The 21,659-nt window shown below is 37.3% G+C and overlaps 1 protein-coding gene across 1 annotated transcript in view; it reads right to left on the bottom strand.

Annotated features, from left to right (window-relative positions):
- Positions 1-1,912: 1,912 nt before the first annotated feature.
- Positions 1,913-21,659, bottom strand: part of Tbh (Tyramine beta hydroxylase) — an 89,155-nt gene continuing 69,408 nt past the window's right edge. Inside the window, exons 7-9 of the mRNA XM_083110016.1 lie at positions 15,408-15,590; positions 4,877-5,064; positions 1,913-2,434 (exon numbers count right to left, since the gene is read on the bottom strand). Of these exons, the coding sequence (XP_082966142.1) occupies positions 2,008-2,434; positions 4,877-5,064; positions 15,408-15,590 (798 nt within the window). The 3' untranslated portion in view covers positions 1,913-2,007. The remainder of the gene's footprint in view (positions 2,435-4,876; positions 5,065-15,407; positions 15,591-21,659) is intronic.

Here is a 21,659-nt window from a genome sequence, read left to right as displayed (position 1 = left end):
TTGGGCTAGGATGGTTGGTTATGTTTTGGGGGTTCGGACCATGCGGAGATGATTAAAATGTATGCAATGTTGACAAATTTCCACTAAAAGCTCAAACTTTCAGGAGAAACACAAGTCTAGGAAGGCTAATTTTTGAGAACGCATATTTTTTAGTAAAAAAAGAAAGAGAAAAGAGGGGGGGCGGGGTCTGTGATGGACCGTACAACCTCGAATTTTTCTATAGATTTCGGTGTTTTTCTAAACCTTAATGTTATTTCAACATGCGGAAACAACAAATAACCAGGATATTTAGCTGTGAAATATGACCACGGCACGTAGATTGCGTGCGAGTTGCCACGGTGTTCATTATCGTTCTTTTTGCCACGATGTTATTTATCAGGTAAATCTCTCTGCTGGTGCGGAACAAGTTGCCACCGTTGCAAGCACTTTTCCCAATTGTACAGCATACATGCAGATATAGGAAGCACACATGACAAGACGCTGGTTATACCAGTCTTGTATGCATTGCTCCCAGATAAAACTGAGCGAACATACAAGCAACTGTTTTCATTTCTGAAAAAAGTGGTCTGGGCAGAACAAACAAAAGTGCTGAAAGTGGGTTTTGAACTTGCAGCAATCAATGCATTACGTGCGACGTTCCCACAGTCCCAGGTTCCTGGCTGTAATTACCATTTCAACCAGAGCATCTGGCGGAAGTTTCAGAGTATAGGCCTCGCCGAAGAATACCTTCACAATGAAGATGTACGGCGTTATGTTAGGATGTGTAGTGCACTAGCATTAGTACCCAGAAGCCGTATTGATGAAGGTTGTTTTCCACAGTGTGATAATCATGAATTGAAAAAGAAATCAATAAGCAGAGGACAACATTTGCTTCTCAACTGAATTCCATTCATTAAAACAACATAGAGTGTAGAACAAAAGTAATGAAAATAGCGATGGACAATTTGCCGTTGGCTGTACAATCGACAGCTAAGATATTAATATATAAATTGTCCATAGTTATTCTTAATTATGCTGATACGAGAACAGAGGCGATCCTCTGATTGTTAGTGTCTTATTTTCAATTCTTGAACATCACATTGTGGTGAATGGAAAATTTGGTTATCGAACTTCTCTTCACGGCTGCTCGTCTCTTCCTCCTCGACAGGGTACTATGTTGTTACTTACTTCTAAATTATAAATATCACCCCTTCCATTTAAAAATCAAATACACACATCTCAAAACCATAAGCACGAACAACATTTTTGTACGTTGGGCAATGCAAATGCCGGCCTTTCCGATGGCGTAGTGGTAAAGTCGTCTCCTTGTAATCAAGGGGTCCAGGGTGAAATACATAATGATTCGGATCCCACTTTAAACTGTAGGTCCAGCCCCGATTAGCACTTCTGTGCATAAAGTTGACTTAAAAATGAACTTAAACATAAGTACAAATGCGCAGTTGCTTAACCTTATATGTTTACATGCATCGAAAAACACATCACATGCACAACATCCACTTGGAGATATGCACAATCGGCATCGGTTTCACATACTCAGAACCAGGATCTGCGGCACAATTTGTCACCCCTCCACCAGCGCACTTGGATGCTCAAGAATCGTCCTTAGTGGGGATCTTCTCAAGCTTATTCTACTGGGTTGAGGTCGGGAGAGTATGCTGGCCACTATATTCCGTTGACATCTTCGCAAGAACAGCCATAGCCATTGCATGATGGGAGAGAGGTTAAGAGGGGCAGGACAATATTACTGTAAGTCGACTTCTGCACGGTCCCCTATCGTGCTTAAGTTTTGAAGGTGTGTATATTTAGACATGCAATAAAGGTCTTGCAGGTTGACACAGCATATAAACAAACCATCTATGTACACATGTACCAAGAATTTATTATGTAAAATTCAGAAGACAAAATGTGGTAACACAGGTGGAACGAAATGACGAAACTTTCTACTCTTGGATTACATGAGATTTATCACTCTTTGCACTACGTCCACAAAAATTGTAACTCAATTGTTTAATTTGTTTTTGCTTTGTCTTGCATCACATGAGGATGAAGCAGGATGTTTCTTTTCTTCCCCATCGCTCTTTTTCCTGCCTTCATTTCGTCCTCTTGCTGGTCCATTGTGTGGTCCACTTCTCCTTCTTCCACCGCCCCTTCGACATCATCGTTGTTTCCTTGATGCGCCGCGTGGTGGCGTTCGTGATTATGGTGCCGGTGAGGGCAGGTGCGTTCGGGGGGTGGTAAGGGGTATGGCACCATGGTGAGGGGAAGGTTCTCCCAGTATCCAGGGAATCTTTCCCCTGTAGATTGGTTGCACTGCATGGACAGGGGAGATTGTTCGTAGACATCGTGCAGTACTGCACTTTGCAGGGGTGTCCATTCGATGCTCTTGTAGTTCTCGGAAATTACCTTATCGGCGGAGGTATCCTGATCCTCCCAGCTGTTAAAGATAACAGAAATAAGACAGTTATTTGTGGACACTCTGTACAGGCTGTCAAAATCAAGAACTTAACTTAAACCGTTCCTAACTGTACACTAACGTTTGCTTTATGCCAGGGCAACTCGGAGAAACTAGTGCACCTGAAAGCATTGTATCGCCTCATACCGCATACAACTTGCCAAAAATTGTCTTTACACGCGATAAACTATCTACAGTAAAAGAACTAACTAATAGCTTTATTTAGTTCTTTTACATACATTTTCGAAGAAAGAATTGTTTGCTACTACAATATTCCTGGATATTATTATTTACATAAGCCACTAACTGTCAAATATTTATCTCTAATGACTAACACTAACATTAATACGTATTTTAATTTTGGATCCTCTTTTTGAATAAGAATTTAGTAGTATTCTAATCGCGGAAACCTTCGATTATTTGACAAGGGCCCCGCGGAAGTGCCCTTGAGATATCAGGAAAAACATATTCGAATGGTGAAATTGTTAACGTGAAAATATGGATGACGGGTGCGGTGAAAGCAGAATAAGTGGTCTCTGTGCTTCTGTGCATGGTGAAAAATTTCAAAAAGGCAAAGAACTGTTCACAAACAAAGTAATAGATGTTTATGGAAAGGACGAAAGTCAAATCCAGATTATACTTAAATATCGGACCAAAGTCTAATTTTGAGAACAGCATTTGAGTCAGTTTTAATTTTATGATTTGTAGGAAAAAATAATAACAAAAGTCGAAAAAGTTCTATGACTGAAGTTCAAGATATGAAATATTACTCTGCAACCCCTCCCCAAGCTTGAAGTGGAAATTCCTAGCATGTGGGGGGAGGGGTGCTTTGCCCACTTTGGAGAAAGTTATAGGGAGGATACTTGTATGGATCAACATGAAGAAAATGCAGGGGTGAGCGATCCCTACGCAAAATTATCCTAGTGGGGGAATGCTTGATGAGAATTTTCTTAACTGGGGGATACCACCTCCCATGTTCCTTCCTCACTTTGAGCACTGCTACCCCCCCCCCCTGGGCAAAAAATTGTAGTCAACGCTTAATGGAACCATAAATAAGTGTATTAAAGGGCAATGGCTCCCGTGACGTCAGGCTTAGTCATTGACAGGGTTGAAATTTAGCAGTGCCAACTCTTGTTCCTTGGTGAGTAGAAGTGGAAGCAAGAGTGCGTGTGGCGCCTCTCTGCGGATTATTTTGAATTTCTTGCAGAGAGCAATTCCCAGCGGGTGGTCAGCGCAGACGTTTTCCTCCCCGAGTTCCACATCTGGCTATGATATATAATATAAAAAAGGGGGAACCTCCTAAGCAGTCCCCCTCGGCCCGCATACATTCGAGGGTATGCGCTTAGGTCCTGGTGCCTTAAGATATACCGGGACGTCTTATGCTCCAAATATTTGTTTCCCCCCTTTACTTTGCAAATATATTTATATTTCCAAAGAAAGAAAAGTTTTTTTCTTTTACATGCATGTATACAATTATGTTTGATCCCTTGATTGTTACGGTACTCCGGTACAATTTCGATTTACATTTTGTCTTTCGTTTTACATTTAATGCGTATGTTATTGTAATTACATAATGCGATTTGTAAACATGATATATATAATACAGAACTGAATATTATACAGGGTGTCTCAAAATTAATAGCGCAAACTGACACAGGTGAAAGTACACGATAATAGAAGCAACAAAAAGTCTGCAAACGAGCCGTTTTCGAGATAATCGCGAAAGTGTGATTACAAGCCGCCACTGACTTCATCGTTTGTAAACGTCGTCCTAATTGGTAAAATGCTAATAATGTGTGCGAATGTGTGGGTACAAGCCGTACAACCTCTCGAAAATGTTCTGTTTGATTGCAACGCCACCTCTCGGAAATGTTCTGTTTTGTAAACAAAGAGCAAACCTCGGACCACGCAAGGAGTAAAGCACTCTGTGTTTACAAAATGCAATCAATGACGGCTTGTAACCCCACATTCGCACACATTATTAGCATTTTACCAACTAGGACGACGTTTACAAACAATGAAGTCAGTAGCGGCTTGTAACCACACATTCGCAATTATCTCGAAAACGGCTCGTTTGCAGACCAATGTTTACTGAGACATTTTTGCTTCTATTATCGTGTACTTTCACCTGTGTCAGTTTGCGCTATTACTTATGAGACACCCTGTATAATATCAATAATAGCGTAGAATATGTATATAATACAGTAATATAGGAGAATAGCTATTCGTAATGAGGATAAATACATTACTGTTATCTATGACACTTGACAGTGGGTGAGACTTTTCTTGCACTGGTATGTGCCTATGATATGTTTATCTATGGTGGAACCTTCTGAAGCGCATCATACGACAACACTGTGCCCATAAGCCCCACGCTGTACTCTGAACTGGGGATTCGCCTATTGCAAGGTCCCCGATACTCACTCGTGTAGGAACCTGAAGTAGGTGTGGAGCATTTCGGAGCTGATGGAGCTCTTGCAGACCTCCAACTCGGCTTTCGGGTAGTAGTGGACGTAGTTCACGCACATCTCGTCGCTGATCGCGAATCCCCCGAGAGTGACGTTCTGGCGGTCCTCGGTTTGATGCCAGCATGTTGTAATGAGAGCATCGCCCTGGAAGAAACGGTGAAATTTTTTAAATCCAAATCAGAAGTAGCGTAATTAGTCAACATAAAAGACTGAATTGTTGCTTTAATTCCACTTTATGCACAGATAGGCTACTCGGGACTGGTCCTACAGTTTGAAGTGAGATCTGAACCACTGTGCAAGCCTCTCAGGGTAATATCTCTTTTCGTTCGTTGGTCAAATAAAATCAAAGTCAAGTTATCACTAAGAGAAAAAGTAATTATATTTTACATCTCAGCAAAATAAATACAGAGCATTCCCTGACATTCGCTACGAGACTCAGCGGCAAGCGGCCCGGCATCAGGGCTTGTCTCTCCCGGTGAACGAGTCCGCGACAGTCGCTTATATTAAACCTCGTAAAAAAGTTTAGAGTAACAGTGTCAGTTCTGAATAAAAGTGGAAAGAAATATGGGGAAATAAAGTATACAAAGACAAACCGCACACCGTCCTTGAGTTAAAAGAGAATATTGTACGAAAAATCGGGAGAATTACAGTAGACGAACTTGCACATGTAAATGCCAATTTCTTTCAGAGATGCCAGGAATGTGTTGCAGCAGAGGGACATCATTTTCAACACCTTCTGTAGTCAAGGTTAGTACACAATATGGAAACTGTAATTTTCATAGCCGACTCTAGCGACTGTCGCTGACCCGTTCACCGGGAAAGACAAGCGCTGATGCCGGGCAGCTTGCTGCCTACTCTCGTAGCGAATGTCAGGGAATGCTCTGTACTTATGTGCATAATTCCATTGGAATTTCAAAGAAATAACAGCTTCTTACAATTCAGTTTAACCACTCTTTAAAAACTCCAATTCATTCATTCATTCATTCCTTTATTTTGAACCTAACAGCGTTTATGCCGTTTTTGTCCATTACAATACACATATAAAATGTACACAATTGTTTTACAATAAAATTATCAGTTTTCCCCCTATTTTACAGATGTTAGATTAAAAAAAAAACACTTTGCCTTTTACAATTGTATGTTACACTTCCTTAAAAATGATAACAAACTATAACCAATCCGCACAGATTAACAACCAAACTTATCAAATTTGTTGGAAACTGAACCTTTAGATTATTTAAACTTTTATACAAGATATTTCTCTCTATATTATAATTTGAGCATTCCAGTATTTTATGTTGTGCATCTGCTTTTTCCCAGCCACATTCACATTTCTTATTGTTCGTTATTCCAATTTTGGATAAATGTTGCCTAGTACACAAATGGCCCGTTCTCAGTCTATTAATTAATACAATTACATTTCTTGTAGCACTTACATGATGAAAGCATGGTTTGTGTGTTCTGAATTTAGCAAATGTTCTGCATAATTCTCCAACTGTAGTAAGTTCATTTCGACACCAATCAAACTATTCATTCAAAATGTTCTTCTTTACTCTAGGGAGAAGATCCGTTTAGTATAATGATACATTTGTAATATTTGGAAGACACTCTCCTTTCTTTGCACATTCATCTACATGAGAATTGCCTGTAATATTACTATGTGCTTTAACCCAAATAAACTCAATGGTTTTTCCAGATTTTTGTATTGTTTGGACTAATTGTATACAAAGGGGATAATTTGTACAAAGGGGATAATTTGTAAAGACTCTTGTAAGAGGATTTAAGCGCCTGTAAAACACTTTGCGAGTCAGTAAGTATAAAGAACTTTCGGAAATTTAACTTTTGGACATATATTAAAGCTTGGTAAATTGCGTAAGATTCAGCTGTAAATATTGTGCATTCTTGTGGAAGCCGAAATAATAGGTCTGTTTATGTTGTGGATCGTACACTGCACATCCAACTCCTGACTCACTTTTAGATCCATCTGTGTATATGAAATAAAAACTTTGGCATTGAGTAAAATATTCCGATATGTGCGAATAACGAGGGAAATGAATATTATCCAGAGACTGTTGAGGATAATCTAATGAAAAAACAGGCCGTGAACGCATCTGTAGAACATCCTGGTATTCTTGACAAAACTAATTATACAATTGTATCTACATAGCAGCTATTCTGTTTGTTATTTATCCTGTTTTATGTAAGTGTAACACATTTTTTAGTACATTGTTGAAAGGATGTTCACAATATGTTTTTACTTTGAAGAGCATATTTGCTGCTAACATCCTCTGTCTATATGAAATGGAACATTTACCAGCTTCCATGTATACTACTACATTTAGAGTGCTGTTCATAACGCCTAAACATCTTCTCAAGAATTTTCTTTGTATCACATCAATGGAATTCAATTTTCCTTCTGTCAAGTTACACATTGCCAATAAAGAATAATCTATCATAGGACGAATATAATTCTTGTAAAATAAAAGCATAACTCGAGGATGACATCCTCACGGAGTATTTGCAATTGCTTTGAACAAATTAAACACTTTTTCTGATTTGACTTATATGGCTTTAATTTGATCCTTCCAGGTTAGTTTTTCATCCAAGATAACACCTACATATTTTACTCTGGATGTAATGGGAATTCTTGCTTTTCGAGGCATTGAGTGGACTGTTGGAGGACACGCTTTTGTACTTCATACTTTCTACCTACTGTGAAAATGAGGTCATGACCTCGAAATATCGAACTTTTCTTCAATTGTGGTAAGTGTTTACTGTCTCCTACGCCATTTTTGTTTATCCGCCCTTCTGGCACTCTTTCTCATTCTATCCCTTATATATATATATATAAAATGTGTGTATGTATATATTTTCATATATATATATATATACATAACACATATAGGTGAGTGTATGTAACGTATGTTTGAGGCCACTAGAGGAGAGCAGTTTTGGGGGGAGGGGCATCTCGACAATTTCAAATGGTAAATGGAGTCACTCCACACTTCGTTTTATGTCACTCAACCTTAAAACAAGAGCTTTGAACAAAACATATTTTTAATCACTTCTGAAAAAATGCCGATTACAATTTGTATCTTGACAGAAAGAAAAGGCCAAGTCCATTTTTTTTTAATCAGAACAGCTAATAGGGACTAGGCCTAACTAACTAACTCTCTAGCCTTCTTAAACCCGAAGGTTCATGGCTGGAGCAACACAAACCTTCCATCTGTCCCTATCTTGAGCAAGATCTATATACTCTTCTCCATCTCTACCGATTTCCTTTACGTCCATCTCAACGTTGTCCTTCCATCTTTGTCTTGGCCTTCCTACAGGTCTCTTACCATCAGGTTTCCCAACAAGAATCCTGTAAACTCTTCTTTCCTCTCCCATTCGTGCCACATGGCCTGCCCACCTAAGTCTTCTTGATTTAATCATTCTAATAATATCTGGACATGAATACAAATTATGTAGTTCTAAATTATGTAACCTTCTCCACTCACTTGTCTCCTCATCCCTTTTAGGTCCAAAGATTTTCCTAAGGATCTTATTTTCAAATACTCTCAATTTATGTTCCTCTTTCAATGTAAGGGACCAAGTTTCACACCCGTATAATACTACAGGTAAAATGACTGTTTTGTATATTTTAACTTTTAGTTTCTTAGATATTAAACGAGAAGACAAAAGTTTATGAAGAGAGAAGTAACATGCATATCCTGAATTAAGCCTACTTTTTATTTCCTCTTTAATATAATTTTCATATGTTAATATTAGTCCTAAGTATTTGAATTTGGAAACTGGTTCAAACGAGTTGTTATCAATAATTAGATTTTGATTATTACCTAACACTTGGTTTCGGCCTGTAAGCATATATTTAGTTTTCTCTTTGTTAACTTCCAAACCTAGCTCTTTGGCAGCTTTGAAAAATATTTTAGCATTATTCCTAATTGTATTTATATCATCCCCTAATAAGTCTACATCATCTGCATATGCTAACCATTTAATTTTTGTCCTTCTTTAGTTTCTTTTACCTTCCTAACAGCATATTCTAAGGCAAAATTAAAGAGCAATGGAGATAATGCATCTCCTTGTTTTAACCCATCATGAATTGTAAATTTGTCAGACACATTAATACCCACACGAATTTTACTTTCTGTTTCACTGGTGCATACTTTTATCATACTAACAAGCTTCTTAGGTATTCCAAACTCTACTAATATATTATATAATTTATCTCTTTTGACCGAATCATATGCTTTTTTTAAATCAATGAATAGCTGATGAACATTTTGATTATATTCCCACTTTTTTTCAAGTGTCTGTCTAATGTGAAAAATTTGATGTGTTACGTTTAAATCCACATTGATAATCACCTATAATTTCATTAACATATGGGGTTAGTCTTGTTAAACGAATGTTAGATAATATTTTATATGTTGTTGAGAGTAGAGAAATTCCACGGTAATTATTGCAGTTCATTTTATCACCTTTTTTAAACACAGGAACAATTATGGATTCTTTCCACTGTTGAGGGATTTCTTCTTTATTCCATATTAAACAAATTAATTTATGAATTTGACATATTAACGAATTTCCACCATATTTAATTAACTCAGCTGGTATTAAATCAATGCCAGGTGCTTTGTTATTCTTTAGCCTTTTAATAGCATCTCTAACTTCAGTCAAGTTAGGTTCTGGAACTAAACATTCTGCTGTGTGTACTTCATTTACTTCTGATTTATCTGCTACATGAACATTGAAAAGGTCATTAAACTTCCATCTATTTAGAATATCGCTTGGGTGAGCTAGAAAATCACCATCTTTATCTTTTATCAAGTTTACCCCTTTCTAAATTCATTTACACTTTTATATAAATCTCTGATATTTTTTGTTTTGCTGTTTGTTTCAATTTCGTTAATTTTGCTTTTCAAGTAATCTCTCTTTTTACTTCTATACTTGCGGTTAGCTTCTCGCTTTATTCTATTATAATTGCTTAGATTTGTATCATCAGAGTTATTTAACCACCTAAGTCTAGCCTGATTTTTTATTTCTATTAGATTATGACATTCATTATCAAACCATGGCTTACTTTTTCTTGGTTTATGGTATCCTATACTTTCTTTGGCTGCTGATTCTATTGCATTACGTATGTGCTCCCAATTCTTCTTTACGTCTGTTTCATTTATATTTTCATCATCATTTAAATCCTGCAAAACATCGAATCTATTTGACAGTTTAATTTGGTAATCTTTCTTAATTCTTTCATCAGCAAATTTTCCTGTATTAAATTTTAGAACTTTAAGATTTTGTTGCTTATGATTTTTCACTGCGAGTCTTTCTCTTAATTTAGCAATTACTAAATAATGGTCACTGGCACAGTCAGCACCTCTATGTGTACGAACGTCAATTATACTAGTATGCCTTCTCTTATCAATGAGAATATGAGACTAGGGACTAGGCCTACAGTTTTTAAAGTGAGATTTTGACACCCACCCCCGGAAATCTAGTCTGCGATCTAACCTTTGGGGATCTGAATCGAACGTGGACATAACTTGGGGGGGGGGGGCAGAATCAAGAAGTTTTATACCCTATAAAAATTGCACCCAGGAGTACATTGCTAAATTATGATTACACTTGCGAAATCATAAAAATTACTCATTAACTTGCTTCTCCGGTCAGGAGCTTAACACAAGCTCCATTAGCTTGTTAATTCTGAAAATTGGTTAGGCGGGCAAGTGTACGCCAAGTTACGCCTAATTAGTCTGGGATTCCTTGAATACAAGATAATAGCGATTACCAATACTGTATATTTAACACCCATAAATGTGTTCGTAATTTCATGATCAATTGTTGTTATGGAACTGATCAACATAATGAATTCAATATCGATTCTTCTGTACTTTTAGTCATGATATTTTATGAATGTGTTTAGATTTCTGCAAAATTACAAAACTACCAACTTGACAATGCATGCTGAAACCGAAAAATATATCCAACAAAGGATAACACCTTCCAACTCATCCATGTGTTTTAATTCAGTGATGTTGAAAATTATGTATGTGTAACTTTATCACTAGACACATCAAGCCATCCCCATGTAATTTTCGATTTGTTAAATTTTTCTTGGCAACCAACAATCAAAAGGAACTCACCACTTTAATACTCCTGCCTTCTTGTGTAGATGCACTTGCAAATTTTCAGAACCGATCCTTTCCTTTGATCAACACAGCCCTTACCGCCACCGGCTAAGACAGATTTCGTTCATTTTGAAGGCAGATTCCTGATATTACAGAGTCTGGAACTCGTAATGCTAACTTTTTTCGCTAATATTGTAGCTCCACAAAGAAATCGAGTTCATTATTGTAAAAAGAAGCACACAGCTCTTTAAAAAATGACTTCATGAAGCGCTATCGCGCTCGCGTCAAAAATTCTATGTAGGATACCGTCATGCACTATTGTTAGACTCATGCAAATACAGACGTTCTGTGGTGACAAGTTCGAGTCACGTGACAACTGATTTGTAACTTTCACATGCATTTTCCTGCCAAATTACATGGCCAAAGAAAAGAGAAGAGGGGAGGGGAGGTGGTTCTCGACCCTGGCCTCTTGTTTGACAGTTCCAGGAATAGAGCAACTTGAGGCCACATCGGAGTTCGCCGAATGGTGATTCCAGTTGTGACAGAAAATGTTGCAATTGAATGGCGAAGTGGGAAAAATTCACTATATTGCCAATAATTTCTTATTTTCCCCCAAATATCATTCCCCCAGGGATAAAATTTATGAAGCAGAGAGGGAGGCACAAGTATCCAGAAGGGGGAATTCCCCCATCCCCCCTACAAATACCACACTGATTATAGTTAACTGCTCCACCTCCATCCATTCAACCACAGTTCGACCCAACTTATCTGCTGCCTGTCGACCCCACAATGGTGGTGGCAATTGAAATCTCCAGTTATGATTAATGGAATCTTGAATGAACTAATCACAGACCTTAAATGCTTCACTGCAATTTTTGCGATGTATAAGAACATGGTATACCTGGGTTCGATACCCGGTGGAGGCACATACTGGTTCGGATCCCACTTTAAACTGTAGGTCCAGTCCCGATTAGCCTTTCTGTGCATAAAGTGGACTTAAAACACAAAATCAATCAATCAAGAACATGTTATATAAATCGAAATAACAGTAAATATTTTATTCAAAATTTGCACTTGTATTCCCACTACTTCCACTAGATATTCTCGAAGAATCACTAAATTGGGATTAAATGATATGGGTTGGAATGCCAGACTTTCATGTACAAATATACCCACTCCTTTTCCGCCTTTTTGATTAAGTACTGCATGATATTTTTTTATTTCAATAGAAACTCTTCCGTCCTACCATACTTCACACACACATATAATGAGAGGATGATGCTCTTCTATCAGTTTCACGAGCTCAAGTTTTCTTGAAGGAAACGAGCATAAATTCCATTGGACAAAAAAGAACATATTTACCATATGATAACTTACTGATTGTTATATTTAATGTTGGGCATCTTCATATGATTCAAACTCTTCAATTAGTTTTAATAACTGCTAAGTTATATTTGCACAATCGACTAGAATATTTTTAATTCTCTGAAGATTATCATCCACAGTTATGTTCGACGTTAGCTTTGCCATAACTTGTAATAAACTAATCATTATTTGCTTTCGAGAATAATATTGTGGTATGCTAGTTGTTTTTCCGTTGCTGTCACTGCCGTTGGAGAACTTTCGGAATTTAGTAAAATATAATCTGGTTTCTCTTCATCATCTTGGATTTTAGCTTTGTCACTAAGCTTTTAGCTTAGTTATTTATCTTAACTTCTTTACCTTTAAATGTCGTCCCAAGTCTTTGATCAGCATAATTGTTCATGTTGTAAAGTTGAGGTTGAGGAGATCTACAGGGATATAAGTTTCTTGACGTCCCTGATTCCTCATCTCGTAAGAGTGGCTAGCACCTCATATCTGTTACCCATTGTAATCGCTGAACTTGGAGTTTGTACAAAGGAAGAGTCTGCTATATTTGTTTTTATTACCGGGAAATCTTGTAATATGTTTGCATAAGAATAATAGTTTCTTTCGGTCGTAAATGAACTACTAGAACTAACTTTTCTCCTTGCTTCTTGATATGAACAGCCCTCATATGCTATCACCTTCTGAATTTATCTTTCCTCTTCCCACTTACTGCAGGACCTCTCAGTTGCAAGATGATTTCCTGAGCAATTTATACATTTAGGTATATCATATAGCACATATATCATCATGTTCATAATCACTGCACCTCGGACATATAGCTTTGGATTTACGTACAAACATCCTTTACATGAGAGAAACGGAAACAATTCCTGCACTGCTCACAGCTTTTATTTTAGGTTGTATCTGAAATATGTTACTGAGTAGCTTTACATGCGAGGGCAACCTTTGTGATTGAAACGTGACGCTGATCAATTTGGTCGGTTTAAACACAAATTCCCCATTATCTTGATAAATCATCTTCTTCATTCTTTCCATTTTGATTATTGGAATATTTCTCTCAGCCTCTGCTTCATCTTGTACTTCTTCTAAATCTATATATAACGGCAACTCATATATTAGTCCCATTCTGTGTAAAAGACTCTTCGGTATATTGACATTTACCTTATACTTCTTAAACTCTTTGTTCAAGTAAAAGTCATTTGCATCTTTGGACGTTAAAAAATCAACCTTTGCACGATTAGGACCCGATGCCTTAACATAATTCACCTTAATTCTAGCTTCACTGTGACTACTTAACATAATAGCACTAAAGCTACCAACATTGTGTTCCACGCCTTCAACTAGAACAATATATGGGCCTTCGTGCTCAGGATAATATAAGTCATTCTTATTCACATTATCTTTTGATTGCATTGTCCTCTCCAATACGTCTGCTTGAAAATATTTTGGAGCATTTACAAATTCCTCCTTTTCATTAACTCTTGCTCGATTTCGTTTTGTGTTTCGACTTTTTGTTGCTTAGTAACCAATTCAACATCCACATTTTCTTCGTCTTTACTTGAAGATATGTCCTTTTTTCCTTCCACTATTTCGTTCATGTCCATTTGGACGTCCTCTCTGTTCTTATTATTAAATTCCTCGCTAGACATTTCCATGACTTGTATGAAATTTGTTGAATTTCTTACAAACAGGGAACTTTATCCGGATGGCCCAGAGCCTTCCATGCTATCTAGATTTTGAACACAGATTTATCTTCTTGATCACAAGATTATTTGATATTAACTTACGTTTCAATGAACTCAGGGTTTTATAATAACAAAGAACACTTTTGTAATAAAACGATACTTAGATCCACAATTTAAGCTTGAATTTATCTGTAATTATATATTAGGCAACTAGCTAATATTTCACCACAGACTCAATCCTTAAAACTTGATACGCCTTGTTTATTTTGGCCATATGAAATATTTTATTTGTTTTCTGTTAATTTCACAGAAATCTGTTTGATTTATTTGTTAGTTTCAATACTGTTGTTTGTGTTCATTTAAATTTGTAATTTTTGCTGTATATTCGTTACACGCAATATCGGAAGCGGAAGTCATTTCCGGTTTATAAACATTTGTAGAACTGTCCAATCTTTTATTGATTCCGTTGCCAGGACAACAGTGCGTGAAAAGGAAAAAGTAAGTTGAGTTGCGTGAGATGATGTTAATTTTGTGAAAAACACTGTTTTTAAGGAAAAGCCGCAACTTAATTGATATGTGATTGCGTTTGTGAATATTGTTGTTATTTTGCAGTGATTATTCAAAGGTAAAATGGGTTATTAAATTTGTAAAATAGCAAGAAACTATTTCTTTTTTCAAATCGTTACGTCCTGAGAATGCTCAGTGTAGCATAACATTAAGGAGAGTCTCATAACTCCGCCGCACAGGGAGATTGGGTAGCTACCGTGACGTAGTGATCCGTGATCCAGTGGCGAACACCAGAAAGGAACGTCACAAACTCCTCCTCCTCCTCCTTCTTCTTCTTCTTCATGACCCTTACCGCCGGGTATATGGCAGTTTTGGTCAAATATTCTGGGATGTATAAAACTTAAAACTCCAAAGTCCGAACTAAAAGTAAAGACAAAACACAATCGTAATTCCCACAACAACAGCTAATACAAGATATATACATAAAGGTCAGTCCCTATCCTGTGACATCTTCAGTGATAAGTTTAAATATGAAATAACTATTGACTAGAACAATAAACCTTTGTACAACGAGAAAGGTAATTATAAACAATAAATATTTGTACAAGAGGAAAGGACGTGTCAGTATCGAACCCGGGATCCCTTGATTACAAGGCGGTGAAAAACGATGTAACTAAAAATTTACACATGGTTCTAATTATAGAGCATTTATGTAAAACACTACAATTATACAACATACAAAGCACTGTTTTTGTGTGTAAGTAGAACTGTACGGTTGTATGCATATACTCACCGGTAGAACTCTGACCGGTCTCTTGAGGATCCTTATCTCCTGGAAGTGCGTGCTGTAGTGGTTGTCCCTGTTCAGTTCCGGGAGCTCCTTCCCGTCCCTCACGTGGCGCGTGATCACCCTGAACCCAGTGAGGTGCGTGTGCAGCTGGGACCCGAAGATCACGATTCCTTCCGCCGGGATACCCTGAAGAAACAACAGGCCACTTTCAGAAATATACAGGGTGTTCGTAAAAGATTCCCCTCATTACTAAAAAAAAAACAAGAAATAACTAGAAGCGTTTTGAGGTAGTGGCAGATCCAAGGATGACACTTTGGAAGGGTGCATTTTAGACGAGTCTGTATTCTATATTTTATATTGTTATACAGGGTGTCATTTTAATGGCGCCCACGGACCACGGAAACGCATAGAGGACATCAAAACAAACAACATTTCTCAGTAACATTTTTCTCGTTGGTGCATCATTTCGGCGCTACAGTCGTTCAAAAAGGCCCGTTTTGCCGCCTGAATGCTGGCAACCCCACACAACATTTGATTGCATTTGTGACGTCATATCCCGCCCTCAAGCGATGCGTTCCAGGGTTGCCAGGAACACTCATATTCTGTGAAAAATGACAGCTACAATCAGCCACATTATATACCGTAAAAGAAAACACGTTCTTTAACCTAACAGGAAGTAAACAAACGACACGAAAAACTGGTAGAAAGAAAACAGAATTCAAGTGGAAGTGGTCATATCGAATTTTGTCTCAGCTTACCTGTAAAATATTTGCAAATCTAGTTATGCATCTACAATTTAGTCTATCCACTTCGTCCTTCTGATACTAGTTTCCTGTGACACACTGAACAAATGACAAAATACTAGAAATGAAAGAACTCAAAATTCCAAAGGTAAGCAACAGATAATATAATGTATATTCAGTGCATTATGAGGCAAGTGACAAAAATGGTTGAAAAAACAGGGATACAAGTAGTAGTAATACAAGCTCCAAGCTCTCCGACGACTGTGTTTATCTATGCACCGGATATATATATATATATATATATATATATATATATATATATATGCAATGTAATAGTTTGCAACTAAGAACAGGACAGTATATTCGCTACTGATTCATAATTAGATTGTTACTGTGGTTGTACGTGTTTTAGCCGTAATGTAACAACGTGAACCTCGGATACTTCCGTTATCAGCACAAAAGTACCACAAGGCATCTGGACACAAAACCTGTAGATACCAACCTTGCAACGAGATTTGCAAATATTTGACATGTAACTGGGCGCAAACAGCCACATGTAAGCTGTAAGTCCAATAAAATGTATTGTTGATATTTGACATGTAGGCTGAGACAAAATCCGAAATTGACACTTCATTTTGAATACGTTTTTACCATTAGTAGATAAAAATTGTGACTCCCACTGCAACTCTGATTTCTTGACCAAACGACTACAAAAAGTTGAAAAACTCACTTTCTCTTCCTGTTCCACGCCTCATTTAGTGCGCTGACGACGTTTCACGGGGGCAAAAAGGCAGTGATGAGTGAAAGATGAGCTCTCATCCTCTCATCCTTCTCATCCCTCTCATTCTCCTCTCATCCTCCTCTTATTCTCTAATTCTTTTCTCATCCTCCTCTCATCCTCTTATTCTCTTATTCTCTTATTCTCTCATCTTTTGAAAGATGAGTGCATCTTATCGTAATTTTCTAAGTCTGGGACCAAATGTTTATATATCGTGACCCCTCTCTTCTCATTCTCCCATCTTCTCATCTTCTCATCCTCTCATCTTTTGAAGAATGAGTGCATCTTATCGTAATTTTCCAAGTTTGGGACCAAATGTTTATATATCGTAACCTTCGTAAACCTCTCCTCTTATCTTCTCATCCTCTTATTTTCTCATTCTCTCATTCTCTTATCCTCTTATTTTCTCATCCTCTCATCCTCTCTATTTTTAGAATATTGTCGTCAACATTAGAGATGAAGTTGGAGTGCTGGAATCAACGGGGCCAAATGTTTATATATCGTGATCTTCGTAAACCTCTCTCTTGGGGGAACGATGTGGCATATACACACGCGCGCGCTCTCAGCTTAATTAATCTGCATGCATGCTTAATGTTTGATTTTTTTGTTTCTAGTTCGACATGAGATACACACAATTTTATTTTTTGAAGTACAGTTAATATTACCTAGGTTAATCTGTGACATACAACTAGCGATCGACACGACCACCTGACACACAGACACAGAGAGAGTGAGCAAATTTAAAGTGTGATCTATCGTGAATTAAACTAAGCTCCCTCACCCACCCACATATAGCCTTACAGGTGACTCAAAAGCAGAAATTGGTCATAGCGTGACAGGTCGATCTATCGTGAACTAAACTAACCTCCCCCACTCATACATACACACTATGTCTTACAATAAGTAAGGCTGCTATATCACATGTAAGGGCTGACGGTTGCCAACACACACAAGATCTATTGCAAACTTTATTAACCTACGACATAAGCCATGGACACACACACACCAAGCCTTCCAGATAGGCTATAAGCAACTCACTTCTTGCAATTGTATAACGGGGAAAATTAACCTACAGCTAGCAACACTGTTTGAGCTGCTTTCGACGAGTAGTGTTACCAAACGTATTTTTTGCAAATAGGCTCTACAGCTAGAGGCTTTGTCTAACAATTGATTAAATTAAGTACCGAACATTATCGAAAAGCAATTCTGAAAACATTATACTGAAATAACAACTTACCTCATGTAAAAATATTACCTAGTACGGGTTAAGCTGTGACATACAACTAGCGAACGACACGACCACCTGACACACAGACAGCTTATACGCAGTTTTTCCTATATACGTACTGGGTTTAAAAGATAACTTGCAACAACCATTTCACTCACCTCCTATCATATAATAAAATTACCACAGGTTTTTGATACTTGCTGCCAGAACATGGTGGTTTTAGACTGGAAATTCAGCCCGATTATTCTATTTGTGCAAGAGAAAAATGATGATGCCTGCATTTGGAATATATAATTCTTCTTACGGTATTTTGCGTGCTCCCAGTAACCTTGCTTTCGATTCACGGAAGCTATGACGTGTATTTCCTGTTTCGCGAACATGCGAGAACCTTTCACAATGTCGCATCAGATAATAATATATTGCAAGAGCGAGTTGGTTGTGTATATAAATCTAGTCTTGGGGAATGGACATGAATATAATGTCAAAATTATTGCATAACTTAAAAAGAATATTTATTGCACTGCGCTTTCTAGCAAAGGTAAATGTGGAATGCCCCCCGGCCCCTCAGAGATTCGAATACTGTTAGTTAAACAGCAAGCATTGTCATATGGACTGACGATTATTATTTTTTAAAAAAACAGACCTCGTAGTAAGTTATAACCTGAGCTGTCTTGCAAGTCTCTCGAGTTTGATATCTGGTGAAGGAATATGATGCCACTATAAACTGTACACAAGATATACCCAGTCCCTGGCATGAGATGGACGAGGACCTATACAGTTGTACAATGGTTGTTCTCTTTATTAAAGCATAGCGCTTATTCACATGTCAGCGCAACATGCATGCAAAGAAGGGAGGGAGACCATAACGGATAATTCTTATTTCGATGCCGGTCTACGACTCTGAGGGCTCAAGTTACAATGTTTACCTATAGCTGTACATATTTAAAAATGACCTGAGCAATTAAATGTTACAATACCGATCCTGATTTTTGTCGGATGACGTAGGTTGCAATCCCACCCCCGATGGCGTATAGACTTAAATGTTTCCATAACATGAAATACTGTTAATGGAAATCTGTTGTTTCTAATGTAAAAATCATATAACAAGAAAAAGAAGAAAATAAATGTTGCGAGCAAATACGGAGCCTCAACCCAAACACACAAATAATCAGACAAGATGTCAACGGTGCGTTCATAACTAACAAGTGATTATTCAAAAATTGAAATGGTGCAGGGGGGAAACAACCAACTAACTAACTAGGCTTCTTAAACCCGAGGACAGCAAATACAAGCCTATTCTGATCTGAGAAAGATTTCTATCTATTTTTTTTCCATCCCAACCGATTTTTTTAGGTTTATTCAACCCCTCATGGTACACGAGCTCCCACTGCCCTGATGGTGGAGGAAGCGAATCTATTTGGACATGAAAGAGCATTATGTGTGGGAGACTATAATTTATACATGTGGTTGCTTGGATGCTTACAGAGGATGCCATAGCTCGTGCGATTGAGGCATTTTATTAAGCACATATTTTGATGAGTGTAAAGAATTAAATAAGTCACAAGGGGCTGAGGCATGGTTCGAATTTCTCGATCTAGGTATGGATGCAGACAGACACGAAGTTTTGTGTGTGGACACAAATGATAATGGAAAAATGCCGTTCACCCCGATAGCATAGTGGTAATGTTGTTTTTGCCTCGTTTCCATCGACAACATAGTGGTTACACTGTCCAATATTAAGAAGTTTGAATATGCCTAACCTAAAATAAAATTCAAGAATTAATAGAGTTAAACATTTGCCACTCTGAAATGGCGACGGCTATCATAACATCATTTTCAGCGGGATAATAATGACAATATTATATATATTAAGGATTAGGCCCGAGGAATTCTTATTCACTACACTCGTTTCCGCACAACTCATCGACTACAAAGCAACAATGTTAGGAAGTGTGTGCATGGTCCCAAAAATACAAATTTAAAAATTACTAATGAGACATGAACTCCTTTTACTGGTGTGTATTTGAATATGCGAAAATGAGGTACTTTGAATAACCACAAAAAAGCTTGCAACGGTATAGAGAAGGGTCACAACTTCAAACTTTAGACGATTTTTCGTTAATCTGCAAAAGGCCAGGGCGTACGGTAAATTGATTTTATTGAAAAGTATGCAGAAGCAGTGTTGGAAGCAGTTTGAAGACTGAAACGGCTATGGAAGGACACTTATTATAATGTTAATATTTCAGTATAATGTTTTCAGAATTGCTTTTCGATAATGTTCGGTACTTAATTTAATCAATTGTTAGACAAAACATACATTCGAATTCAAGAACGGAAAATATGAACAGCGAATGAATGCTTTAGAGTAGATGTGATATTTAAAGGAGGTGATTATTTTTTTACTTTCTCAATTCAAAACAAAAATTCATGAATATTATTATCATTGAATGGTTGGTTAGGTGCTCGGTTTACCTTGTCCCTCCGAACGAAAGATGGAATGTATACAAGCCTGTGCCTCCTAAGTTTATCGCGGCTATGAGGATAAATCGCGAAATAAAACAAACTGGAAATTTTCAATATATATATATTTTTTATAACATACTTCACTAAGGAGGTCAAATGACAAGTTGGATTGCTATTCTTTTTATAATTTGTTAAATTTTATTACGAACAAGGAAAGAATGCATGGCACTTAATGCTGTAATATTATTGATTAGATCATCGTTTATCTTGTCCGCATCGATTAATCTTCTTATGTTCTTCTTTTTGTCTTCTCGTCGCGTCCATCTCTTCTGTTATCACAATCGAGACTTCTAGATTATTATTTCTTCTCCCTGCAATTTTAGAAATGTAATTTTTCATCCAGCGAACGCCTGAGACATTTCAGCAAAATGTCGATTATTCAATGGATGTTGTAAGGTTCCATGTTTTTTTTTTTCACTATCTCTTGTTTGGTCGATTTTGAATTTGGGAGTTATTTTTTTATTTTGCCTTTCGCGACATGTTCGACTAATCGTGACAATACGTTTCAACCTTTCTGCATAAACGTTGAAACGTTTCAACGAACGAACGTTGAACCAAAAAAAAGGTTTTCTCAAACGTTTAGACGACTACGAAAATGTTGAAATGTAAAATATTGTTGCATTGTAATTAAAAAAGAATTCGTTGAATATGCCTAACCTAAAATAAAATTCAAGAATTAATAGAGTTAAACATTTGCCACTCTGAAATGGCGACGGCTATCATAACATTATTTTCAGCAGGATAATAATGACAATATTATATATATTAAGGATTAGGCCCGAGGGATTCTTATTCACTACACTCGTTTCTAACCTGTCCACACTGGAAACCGAAAACACAAGTACGAGACACTAACTTGGGAGAGGACATGCAAAAACTCTGCAGGGCTCATCTTAAAAACTTCAGTAGATGTTTGTCATGGAACTCCCTCCTTAAATTCGATTCGAAAGGCACAAATATTCCGGTTCTTGAATAAGAAGCGC

This window comes from Lepisma saccharinum, chromosome 23 (genome assembly GCF_977018435.1).
Source record: "Lepisma saccharinum chromosome 23, izLepSacc3.1, whole genome shotgun sequence".
Lineage (NCBI taxonomy): Eukaryota > Metazoa > Arthropoda > Insecta > Zygentoma > Lepismatidae > Lepisma > Lepisma saccharinum.
Note: the sequence above shows the minus strand (reverse complement) of the source record. Positions and strands in the feature narration are given on the sequence as shown.